At 43.8% G+C, this 12799-nt stretch overlaps 1 protein-coding gene across 1 annotated transcript in view; it reads left to right on the top strand.

Moving 5' to 3' along the window:
- Window positions 1–2354: 2354 nt before the first annotated feature.
- Window positions 2355–12799, top strand: part of SGO2 (shugoshin 2) — a 28871-nt gene continuing 18426 nt past the window's right edge. Inside the window, exons 1-2 of the mRNA XM_084817105.1 lie at window positions 2355–2714; window positions 5263–5445. Of these exons, the coding sequence (XP_084673231.1) occupies window positions 5301–5445 (145 nt within the window). The 5' untranslated portion in view covers window positions 2355–2714; window positions 5263–5300. The remainder of the gene's footprint in view (window positions 2715–5262; window positions 5446–12799) is intronic.

The raw sequence follows: 12799 nt of genomic DNA on the forward strand, positions 1-12799 counted from the left end.
TCTTGTGCCTCAGTGACAGGTTTTTATATCATTATTATTACATGGTGGAGCTTATGTGCAAGAATCATGAGGAACGTGCTTTGGATCAAAGCTTGCACAGCATGGTGTGGCACAGCATGCTGAATCCATGCTGATTTTTATGGTACACTCCATAGATAAGGATGTAAAGTGTGCCTTAACATTTTATTTTAGGTGTTCCATGTAAAATCTATTAAAATTATTCATGAGAATCCATTGCTCATATACCTGTTGTTGTTGTTCCGTGGGAACACCTTGCTCCAATGGATACATGCTTTTTAGAGCCCAGCAAGTATAGAAGGATGACAGCTGATTTGATTATGGATTTGCAGAAAGAGACCTGATAAACATATCAAAACAATCCTGGGTTGTGAGAGTGGCGGCATGCTGGTGAACATTGCCTGATCACCTCTGCTGTGAGTGGGAACACCAAAACAACCCAGGGATGCTCTGGCCCCTTGACAGTTTGTTGTGACATGAAACCAAGAACTTTGGTTTGCCTATTCATGATCAACCTAGAGAAATAAGCCACGGTTTGGTTTGGAGTTATTTCTCAGGCTTGTTCTGGAAGAGACAAGCCAGACTTCCTTGTTTGCATATCACGACAAACAACTCAAGGATGAAACATTCCTGGATTATTTAGCTGCTCTCACTCACAGCAGATCAGGCAGCATGCACTAGCATGCTCACTCATTCCTAAAAACCCAGGGTTTTAAAAAAGTGACTACAGGATCCAGGATTGTTAAAGTTCAGTTCTGAGGATACATGCCTTGAATCAATGTTTTTGTACTGTAGCAGAATGGTCAAGTACAGAATCAGTAATTTGGTTCAGTGCATGGGCATCCATGTGAGCTATGATTTGACCATAGTTTCATGTGGATCCCATATAAAATTCCTATCCATGTTTTTGTGATGTGCCTGTGCCCATGAGTGGCGGAACTGCGATTTTTCTGGTTCGGTCCGTGGAGGCAAATGTGTTCTGTGATACAATGGCATTTTGGGGTATCTTTATTGTAAAAATCATGAGGATTCCTGAGGATCTCTGCCTCGGATCCATGTTATTGCTCTGTGGCTGTGCCCACGAGTGGTGCATCTGCAATTTTTCTGGTTCAGTCTGTGGAGGAAGATGTGCTATGTGATATGATGGTGATTTGGGCGATTTGCTTTGTAAAAATCATATGAAATCAAAAGGATCCCTGCCTCAGATCCCTGTTTTTGCACCATGGGTGCGTCCATGAGTGGCAGCTCCATGATTTTTCTGGTTCAGTCCTGAGGCAAATTTGCTCTGTGATGTGGTGGTGTTTTGTGGTATGTTTCTTGTAAAAATCAGGAGAATCCCTGAGGATCCCTGCCTCGGATCAAGTTTTTGCACTGTAGCTGCACCCACAAGTGGCAGATCCGTGATTTTTCTAGTTCAGTCCATGGAGGCAGATGTGCTCCGTGATATGATGGTGGTTCGGGGGAATTCCTTTGTAAAAATCATATAAAATCCAGAAGATCCCTGCCAAAGATCCCAGTTTTTGTGCCATGGCTGCGCCTACAAGTGGCGGAGCCATGATTTTCCTGGTTCAGTCCATGGAGGCAGATGTGCTCCGTGATGTGATGGTAGTTTGGGGGGAATTGCTCTGTAAAAATCATATGAAATCAAGAGGATCCCTGCCAAGGATCCCCGTTTCTGTGCCGTGGCTGCACCCATGAGTGGTGGATCTGTCATTTTTCTGGTTCAGGCCATGGAGACAGATGTGCTCTGTGATTGGATAGTGGTTTGGGGGGGTCTCCCCTGTAAAAATCATATGAAATCATGAGGATCCCTTTTTGATTTCATGGATCCTCGTTTCGCTTTCTTCCCTCGTTTTACCCAGTCCCGCGTTCTTTCTGCTATTTAGGTCCCAAGCCGTTTGGATTGCAGCGCCTTTCCATATTTATCTGGTGTTACGGGCAAGAGAGGACTTCCAGGCAGACTGAAAGTGCGGCCCCTCTCAGCTGAGGCGAGGGAGGGAGAGAAAAGCCCTGAGGCTGCCATCCCCACGCACAGATTATTGGGAGCAAGTCCCATTAAACTCTGTGGTGCTTACTTCCGAGTAAACATGCGCAGCATCGGGCTACAAACTTTTTCAGTCCCTTTCTAGAATTCCACCACGCGTCCAACCCCGCCTGCGCGCTTGCGCAAGCCAAACTGTAACGCCGGGGCGCGTTTCTCAGACCGTTGAGCCGCAGCCCTTGGCGGGAAAGCGCCGCTCGCGGCCCCTGGTGCTGCAGTTTAACGGTTCTGGCGGCGAGCGCCGGCTGATGCAATCAGCTATCGCCTCTGCCCCTTTGGCGGGAATTCGAGCTCTGCGGGTGCAGCAGAGAAAGGGAAGAGAAGGCTGTCCCCGTTCCGCACACTGTTTATTGTTTCGTTGGGGCGGGGTGCGAGCTGTCCTGGGGGAGACGCGATGGTGGCTTGTGACCTCGCGTCCCTTTTCTCTTGACAGCGACCGAGAAAGTATCAGTCTCTCGCTGTCCCTTCCTTCAGGGAGAAGAGGGCTTTCACTTCCTTCTCTTCTTTCCCTAGCAAGGTTTACATACACGCCACACAATATCTTCCTAGTAGAAATAATTAAGAAGAAATAATCGCCCCAGTTCGCACATTGTGATTCCTGTTTCATTGGCTGAAGTTGCGAATAGCTCTCACAGCTTTTGTCTGTCTGTCTTTGGTTCGTGCATAATAGCCTTAAAAATAAGGGAATTTGGAGAAGTGGTTCTATTCTATGGACCTGTAACATTCTTAAATAAGGGGCAATTAATAATCCCATATGTGCAGGAGCTTAATTTGAGACAGGATTCACTCCCAGAACCTGACTTGAATGATAGAATTGGGCCGTAGGGAACTGTGAACCACATATGATGAAACAATAATCAAAAAGACCGTTCCAGAGTATCTCAAAGGCCCCACCCCTGGCTCCAAGGTTCCCCATTCAAGCCCCAGAGTCACATAATAGCTGAAATATGGGCTTATACTGTGGCAGAGTGGGTGAAAGAGCCAGTTGCCCCTTAGAAAACCACAGCAAGCCTGCCCCGTTCATGGGGGATTGGGGTGAAGGGGGAGTGCATTCTGGTTACTGGGGATGGTTCCAGTCAGGCTGAATCCCAAACATTTTTTTAAATCCACTTTCCAGGATATGGCACTGAATATTAAACAATCTGTGTGGTGACTCTTGCAGGTACAAGATAAAGGCAAATCAATCAGGAAAGGTGCGGCATACAACAATAAATGGAGAGGAGGAGGATTATGTACGCCGCCTTGGGTTTCTTAAAGAGGAAAAATGGGGGGCTATAAATGTAATCAACACCCAACCTAGCAGCTGGAAAGAATATAGAAAGAAAACACAATCACAATTTGTTGTACAGACTGCATGAATTGCTTGCACATGGCACCCATCTCATATTAAAAAATTAAGAAACCTAATATTTACTTATTTTATTAATTTTAATTTAGTTCATTTAAATTCCTCAAAAAGCACAATGTGGAATACATGGTCACCCCTGCCCCGCCCACACACACCTTTTATCCTCACAACAATCCTGTGAGATAGTTAGGCTAAGACATGATCGGCCCAAAGTCACTCAGCTTAATGACCGAGTGGAATTTGAACCTTGCTCTCCCTAGTCCAAGTCTGACACTCTACCACTAAACCACGCTGGCTCTCTCTCTCTGAGATTATGCCAGCGCAAATGCAGCTGTTGACTGTTCATTTCTATATATTCATCCTAGGCAGTGGCATAGTCCCAAAATGATGGATTCCATAACCTGGAAAAGGGGTTTCTGTACAAATTACACACACATATACTGAGATTCAATACACATTGGTGTGCATGCAGGCCATGTATCATGTACGACTAATATGTCGTGTGTGTAGACACAATTGCTAAGTAGTTAGATCCTATGTTCCATGTATCTTATAGTGCCTATTCCACATCACAATTTAGTTGTTTCTAACCAATGAATACTTACGGTCACAAACACCTCCACAGGACTATAGGATTATTTATGATGCAGTCTTGTTTTTTCCGAAGTGCGTCTCACTGAGTTCAATGTCATTTTCTTCCTAGTAATTGTGTTTAGGATTAACTTTAAAAACTTTATCATTACTAACTTACAAACTTTAACATTAATGTACAATATCAGTGCTGAACATACTGTAACACATGAATCTCTGTATAATCACCATGACTATACCATAATTGGATATCAACACTGAATTTCTAAATGCAAATGCATATTGTTTAGGGCAGCCTCTGCCAACATGGTGTCCTCCAGGTGTGTTGGACTACAGCACTCATCATCCTACAGTGAGTATGGCTAATAGCTCCACTGGCTGGGTATGGTGGAAGTTGTAGGCCCATACATCTGGAAGGCAGCAGGGTGGGGAAGGTTGGTTTACAGAAAACATTCTAGCTCTATATAACAGCAGTTAATAGTTTTGTGTAGAGGATAGAAGATTGGATATCTGGCATGAATCCATGGTTTTAACCCGTGCTCACTGGGTAAGCTTAGACCAGTCATGCTTGCTTGGGGCAAGTACTTGGGGCCATGATGTTCACTAGGTAATCTTGGACCAGCCACCCTTTTTAGAATGAAACTAGATGTGACATGGGAGATCGGTAATCTGATCTCCCAATGTGTTTTATTTGCTTAAAAAGTAGCTGCGGGTCTCTAAACTAATTGGGATTGCAGTAGTGGAAGAGGTATGTTATCCCTAATGGGGAAAATAACTTGTGGGGAGCAGTTGGGAAAAATGGCACAGGAGGAAGGGTTAACCCCTTCTCCTTCAGTGCAATGATCCCAATCCAATTAGTGCCAAAACAAATTAAAAATGACAAGATTTTTAACATGTGATCTCATCTGGCCTACTCTACCTCACAGGATTGGTAGCAAATAAAATAGGATGACTACTATGAAATGCTTTCCTGAGCAGTACAGAGGAAGAATCAGATACAAATGTGATTTAAAAGATTAATAAATGCATAATTTTTGTATAAGCTGTCAAGAATATCTCTCAGTATAACTTTGAATTTGAAGCATGGATTGAATAATTAATGAAATGCTGTTAGCAATGTATATTTGATTACCATTATGTTTAAAAACATGAATACACCTAGGCTAAATAATACAGACCAATGACCATAAGAGACACCATGCAACTAAAAATAGCTAGAAAACACAAGCATTAATATATTTTTCTTTGTGGTATCCATTGTCAGGTTCTAACTGGGTAATAAGCCAAATCAAATCCTTTAAAATGGAAAGTGATGTAATTCCTGAAGCATCTTCCCTTTTTACCTTTGGAGATATTAAAAGACGTGTGAAGGAGAAGAAGAATGGAGCTCTAAAAGTTACAAAGCTGAATACTTCTCTTGCATCTAAAATCAAAACTAAGATAATAAGTGAGTTGATTAAATTATAGAGAATATCATACAAAAATAAATACTTGTGGACTTCCTCAGTAATACCATTTTTATATCTGGTGTAATCTATTTGCAAAAGTAGATTTACACAAAAAAGGAAGAGTCAATTTCCCATTAAACCTCTTTATTCCAAATCATACCATATGATGTTGGCCCGGTCATACTTTCTTAGCGTTATCTACCTTACAGGTAGGGAGGGACGAAAGTCCCTTACCTGGTCCCGCAGCTGTTTTCGGTGGGGGGGAGGCGCTCCGTTTCTCCCCCTGAAATTCTTGATGGGTGGGGAGGCACCCCGTCCCTCCCCGCTGAAATTCTGGCCGGGGGGGAGGCGCCCCATCCCTCCCCGCCAAAATTCTGGCCGGGGGGGAGCGCCCCGCCTCTCCGGCCGCGAAAGTTCTTCTGCCGGGAAGAAGTAAAAAAACCCAACAACAACGTGATAGGCTACGTAAAAGTTTACGTAGCCTATCACGGCTGACTTTGGGGAAAAAAAAGTGCGTACGCAAATGGCAGCACCCATGGGCGCCCCCATTTGCGTTCCTTATTTTGGCACGTCTAGTCTACGTAAATATTTACGTAGACTACGGCGAAAATAAGGGCAACGCAAATAGCGTTGCCCTTATTTTCGCCGTAGTCTACGTAAATATTTACGTAGACTAGATGTGCGAAAATAAGGAACGCAAATGGCGGCGCCCTTGGGCGCCGCCATTTGCGTACGTGCTTTGTCAGCCGTGATAGGCTACGTAAACTTTTACGTAGCCTATCACGGTGTTTTTTGAAAATCTAGCCATGATAGGCTATGTAAATCTTTACGTAGTCTATCACGTTTGTTAGTTGGTTTGTTTTTTCACTTGGAAATGGCGGCGGAGGCAGCCGGTCGGAAGACCAGGATCCGCCGCCATGAGGGACATTCGCACGAGGTAAGTCCCATGCCGGGGGGGCGGGAGGGCGAACCGTTTCTCCACCAATTTCGGGGGGCCAAATGCGTTGGCATTCGGCCTCCCGGAGATTCATGGAGAAATTCTCCGACATCTCTACTTACAGGGTTGTATAAGTGAACTAGAATAACGTGTAATGCTACCCTAAGTTCTTTGGAGAAAGAATGCCTCCATAGCTCCAGCTGTAGCCACAGGCAACCAATCACATGTAACAGTTGGAAAGTCTGGTGCGACTTACAGCAGAGTTGTCTTATACAAAGAAAGTGTGATAACACAGCATTTTATATTAAAGGAAATAAATGCAGGGTAGAGCCAGTGCAGAAGAAGTTCAAATCAACTGACTTTATTAGTGCTTTTATATACATCGTTGAAGTTTATCTAACACTGTTTAACTACAAGCACCCCCTAAAGCTGGGTGTTCGAGTGTAAGTAAGTGAAGGCATGAGATATGGTTATCTGCTTCCGAGTGGAGGCTGGTGGCTCCTGTTTCAGTGGGGCTGTGCATCCAGTTTGGGTTTCAGTCAGAACTCTAAAGGAGCTGTCCAAAATGCTTAACCCTATCCCCAAAATGGGTTCAGCACCTTGGATAGCTCCTTCAGAATTCTGGTTCTGACTGAAATCCAGAGCGTATTCACAGCCCCACTGAAACAGGAGTCACCAGCTTCCATGGCTGCTTCCTCAGGGAGAGAGCATGTGTTACCTGTTGCAGAAGTGAAGAGGAAGGGGAAGGCGTAGGAGAAAGGAACTGATCGAGTTACAGGACAAGAAGGGGGATGAACAAGACAAGCGGCTTTGATACAACACAACTTTTATCACACACGCGCACACTGTCTGGAAGTATGCGGAGTTGTCCCTGTTATCCAACAGTAACAACAACTGGTGGCACCAAATGTAGCTGTGCATTTCCATTTGTACCAAAGATGCATCTAGCCAATTCCATATGGCTCAGATGAGCATTGTAATGTGGATGTTCTTCCAGATGTGGATTTGCCCTGGCAACATATGTAGAAGCCTGCTAATGTGTACAGATCTCTCTTGCTGCATTTGGGGAACTACGTTTTCTTTCAAAATACCCTACAGCTAGTTTGTTAATAATTTGCATATGCAGAAATATTTTGGAAAGGAAAGACTGTGACACCAAACTCCAAACTTTTCTGCCAGCTCGGCCTTTAGAAGCCTTACAATTTCATGATTTCTCTGGATGGCTTATAGTCAAAGAAGCTGCTACTTTAAAGGCAACTATTGGAGGGGTGCCACCAAAGGCTTTGGGGGGAAGATCCTTTGGCCAGAAACTGCTCAGCTAGGCAGATCCGAGCCAACATTGTGAGGAGCCGAGCCATGGTTGAGGAGATTCTGTTGTTCTAACACCTCCTTCCCAAAGCAGTTCTTCAATGTTTTAAAAAATTGATTCTGCTTGTTTTTAAAATGTGTGTGTGTGCATGCAAATGTAAAACTGACTAAATGTATGTGCAGGGTTTTAAAATCAAAAGGATGGACAGCCTGTCTAAAACATGAGATCAGCAAGATAAACTACTAAATGAGCACGATTTTTACTGGCAAGTATGTCAAATAAGTTGGGTCCAGGAGGTTGTGATTCCTCCTTGAGACAGGGGCCCCATCTACATGGGAGGTTTTCTCCGATGCTGCTTTGGCTTAAAGACACTAAAGATACATGACATCATCGCCACTCTGCAGCCACCCCAGAGTTTATCTTTGGGGAAGCTGCATTTTTGCAGCATACTTTTACTACGTTTAATTTTTTTTTTGGCTCTCCTGTGGTTCAGCTGCTGTGCACCCATCCCTCTGCTTTAAATTCAGTATAATTGGGGCATTCTTAGAGGTGTGTCTTCCACCTGGCTGTGCCCTCAGTAGTCTAGGTAACTAGAATAACTAGCCTGCCTTTCCAAAGGCAGGCCTTTCCTTGCTAAGGCGCTCTTTTGAGCCTTCAGAATCACGCTGTACTTCTTTTTCGCCAGTGGGAGTAATTAGCCTCTGTGACTGTGCACTTCTCTGATGTTTTCATTACTTAGCTTCTGTGATGTTGTGTGAAGTCACTTCTCTGATGTTATGTGAAATCACTTCTCTGATGTTGTATGATCTCGGGATCATAGGAGCAGAGAAGCCTGTTTTTGCAAGCCGGGAGAAGTGACCAGGGAAGGAGAAAGGGAGGGTTGGAAACTATGACTCTGTGACAGTTTGCTGGAATGGGGGGAAATTGGGGGAGGGCTCTCATAGGGAGCCTTCAGATGCTGCATTGGAGAATTGGGGATTTTCGCTTCTACATGCAAAAGTATACACATTGGGGAAGAGGGGGGAGCTCTAACTCTGTGACAGTTTTCTGGAATGGAAATGTGAATTAGTTACTCTCCATTTATAATAATGTATTAGTAGCGGGGAGCCTGGAATGTAAGATCAATGAATCAAGGTAAGCTGGAGGTGGTCAAACATGAGATGGCAAGATTGAACATCGACATCTTGGGAATCAGCAAACTAAACTGGACAAGCATGGGCGAGTTTACTTCAGGTGACCATCATATCTACTACTGTGGGCAAGAATCCCTTAGAAGAAATGGAGTAGCACTCATAGTCAACAAAAGGGTGGGAAAAGCAGTACTGGGGTACAATCTTAAAAACGACAGAATGATCTCAGTACGAATCCAAGGCAAACCATTCAACATCACAGTAATTCAAGTCTATGCCCCAACCACTGATGCTGAAGAAGCTGAGGTTGATCGGTTCTATGAAGACCTACAACACCTTGTAGAACTAACACCAAAAAAAGATGTCCTCTTCATCATAGGGGATTGGAATGCTAAAGTAGGAAGTCAAGAAATAACCGGGATAACAGGCAAGCATGGCCTTGGTGTACAAAATGAAGCAGGACAAAGGCTAATAGAGTTTTGCCAAGAGAACACGCTGATAATAGCAAACACTCTTTTCCAACAGCACAAGAGGCGACTACACATGGACATCACCAGATGGTCAACATCGAAACCAGATTGATTATGGCCTTCGCAGCCAAAGATGGAGAAGCTCTATACAGTCAGTAAAAACAAGACCCGGAGCTGACTGTGGCTCAGATCATGAGCTGCTTCTTGCAAAATTTCAGCTTAAATTGAAGAACGTAGGGAAAACCACTAAACCATTCAGGTATGACCTAAATCATATCCCTTATGAATATACAGTGGAGGTGAGGAATAGATTTCAGGGATTAGACCTGATAGAGTGCCTGAGGAACTATGGACAGAGGTCCATAACATTGTTCAGGAGGCAGCAACTAAATTCATCCCAAAGAAAAAGAAATGCAAGAAAGCCAAGTGGCTGTCTGATGAGGCTTTACAAGTAGCTGAGGATAGAAGGGAAGCGAAGAGCAAGGGAGAAAGGGGAAGATATATCCAACTGAATGCAGAGTTCCAGAGAAGAGCAAGGAGAGACAAGAAGGCCTTCTTAAATGAACAATGCAAAGAAATCGAGGAAAATAACAGAATGGGAAAGACTAGAGATCTCTTCAAGAAAATTGGAGATCTCAAGGGAACGTTTTGTGCAAAGCTGGGCATGATAAAGGACAATGAAGGCAGGGACCTAACAGAAGCAGATGAGATTAAGAAGAGGTGGCAAGAATACACAGAAGAACTATACAGGAAAGATCTTAATGTCCCTGATAGCCATGATAGTGCGGTCACTGAACTTGAGCCGGACATCCTTGAGAGTGAAGTCAAGTGGGCCTTAGGAAGCGTTACTAACAACAAAGCTAGCAGAGATGACAGTATTCCAGCTGAGCTATTTAAAATCCTAAAAGATGATGCTGTTAAAGTGCTGCACTCAATATGCCAACAAATTTGGAACACTCAACCGTGGCCGCAAGACTGGAAAAGGTCAGTTTACATTCCAATTCCAAAGAAGGGCAATGCCAAAGAGTGTTCAAACTACCGCACAATTGCGCTCATTTCACATGCCAGCAAGGTGATGCTCAAAATCCTACAAGCTAGGCTTCAGCAGTATGCGAACCGAGAACTACTGGAAGTACAAGCTGGGTTTCGAAGAGGCAGAGGAACTAGAGATCAAATCGCCAACTTTCTCTGGATCATGGAGAAAGCAAGAGAATTCCAGAAAAACGTCTATTTCTGCTTCATTCACTACGCTAAAGCCTTTGATTGTGTGGATCACAACAAACTGTGGCAAATTCTGAAATAGATGGGAGTACCAGACCACCTTACCTGTCTCCTGAGAAACCTGTACGCTGGTCAAGAAGCAACAGTAAGAACCAGACATGGAACAACCGATTGGTTCCAAATTGGGAAAGGAGTGCGACAAGGCTGCATATTGTCGCCCTGCTTATTTAACTTATATGCAGAGTACATCATGAGAAACGCTGGGTTTGATGAATCACAGGTCGGAATTAAGATTGCCGGGAGAATTATCAACAACCTCAGATATGCAGATGATACCACCCTAATGGCAGAAAGCGAAGAGGTTCAAAGAGCCTCTTGTTGAGGGTGAAAGACGAGAGTGCAAAAGCTGGTTTGAAACTCAACATTAAAAAAACGAAGATCATGGCATCTCGCCCCATCACTTCCTGGCACATGGAAGGGGAAGAAATGGAAGCAGTGACAGATTTTATTTTCTTGGGCTCCAAGATCACCGCAGACGGTGACTGTAGCCATGACATTAAAAGACGCTTGCTCCTTGGGAGGAAAGCTATGGCAAACCTACACAGCATAGTAAGAAGCAGATACATCACCTTGCCGACAAAGGTCCGTCTAATCAAAGTTATGGTTTTCCCAGTAGTAACGTATGGCTGTGAGAGCTGGACTATAAGGAAGGCTGAGCGCCGAAGAATTGATGCTTTTGAACTGTGGTGCTGGAGAAGACTCTTACGAGTCCCCTGGACTGCAAGGAGGTCAAACCAGTCCATACTAAAGGAAATCAACCCTGAGTGCTCTTTGGAAGGACAGATACTGAAGCTGAAGCTCAAATATTTCGGCCACCTAATGCGAAGCGAAAACTCTCTGGAAAAGACCCTGATGCTGGGAAAGACTGAAGGCAAAAGGAGAAGGGGACGGCAGAGGATGAGATGGCTAGATAGCATCACTGATGCAATGAATATGGACTTGAGCACGCTCCGGGAGAGAACGCAGGACAGGAAGGCCTGGCATGCTTTGGTCCATGGGGTCACGAAGAGTCGGACACGACTGAACGACTGAACAACAAAGGGGGGAGCCTGGACAGTGGTGGGGAAACAAACCTCTTTCATTGGTTGAGCAGCCCCTGCCAGGTTGATGAAGTTCAGTTCTACTCCCCCCCCCACCTAACGCAGAAGTGCGTTCTTTTCGAGCGCTGTGTGACCCGTGAAAACCAGATTTTAAAGGTACAATGTACACTCGGTTTTTCTTACTTCATGTGTCCCTGACAGACCAAAGCCGATTCCATGAAAATCTGGATAATACTCCAATGCACTTCTTATTCCATTGTTGTGAAGATCCCCCAGGGAGTGGTGCCAAAGACTGCATTTCAGAATCAATGGCTGTGTCTGGATGATCATACCTTCACTCCTCCCTTTGCAGCATGACCAATGAGACCAGGAAGCCTCTAATTAAACATGGTTCCCCATTTCATCCAAACCAGAAAACTATGGTCACCAGTTTCAGAACAAGCCAGAATATTAAACCAGTATTCAGCACCAGGGTATTTATTAGCTTAGTATCAGTCCCTTCCTAACATCACACAACATTAGAGGCTGTGTTTGAAACTTATTGATCACAGTGTTTTTAAATAACATACTGCAATGCAGTACAAAGAGCTTTCTCTGGATGGGAGTGCAGTTAAACACATTTGCTTGAGTGTATTGAAAGGGATGTAAACATGTTTATGTACTAGACTGCACTCTTGTGTTGTCAAATGGCAATAGATTAATTATGTTATACTGTATAAGATGTTGATTAAAAATAATGTTTGTCCTGACTACTCCTTGAATTCTCATTAAGTAATATCGTCCCAGAGAACTGGTCCTATAACTGGGACATCCACCCAGAGAACATATTGGACAGATTAGAAATGTACTAAATATATAATATGTGAGGAATGGTACTTGCTTTCTGCCTAAAGTTAGGATGGGAACACAAGAACCATTGACATGTAGCCAAATTCCAGATATGTTAAAGGTCATTTTTAATGGAAAAACAAGATACGGACAGATGAGCACATTGTATGTTCAGTGTCTTCTCCAAACCTAAAAGATCATTTTTATGGAGGCAGGAATATATTTTCCTGTATCCAGTCTCTAACCCTGAATCCATTTTTTGTATGAAAGTAGGATAATTATTCCTATCCTAAACATCAGAAGACTTCTGATGAGAATAAGCAAGTCTTTCTTAGCACAACACTTTCCATTCATGTAA

The sequence above is a fragment of the Heloderma suspectum genome, chromosome 1 (assembly GCF_057233095.1).
Source record: "Heloderma suspectum isolate Gila_16-S chromosome 1, 16-S_ref, whole genome shotgun sequence".
Classification (NCBI taxonomy): domain Eukaryota; kingdom Metazoa; phylum Chordata; class Lepidosauria; order Squamata; family Helodermatidae; genus Heloderma; species Heloderma suspectum.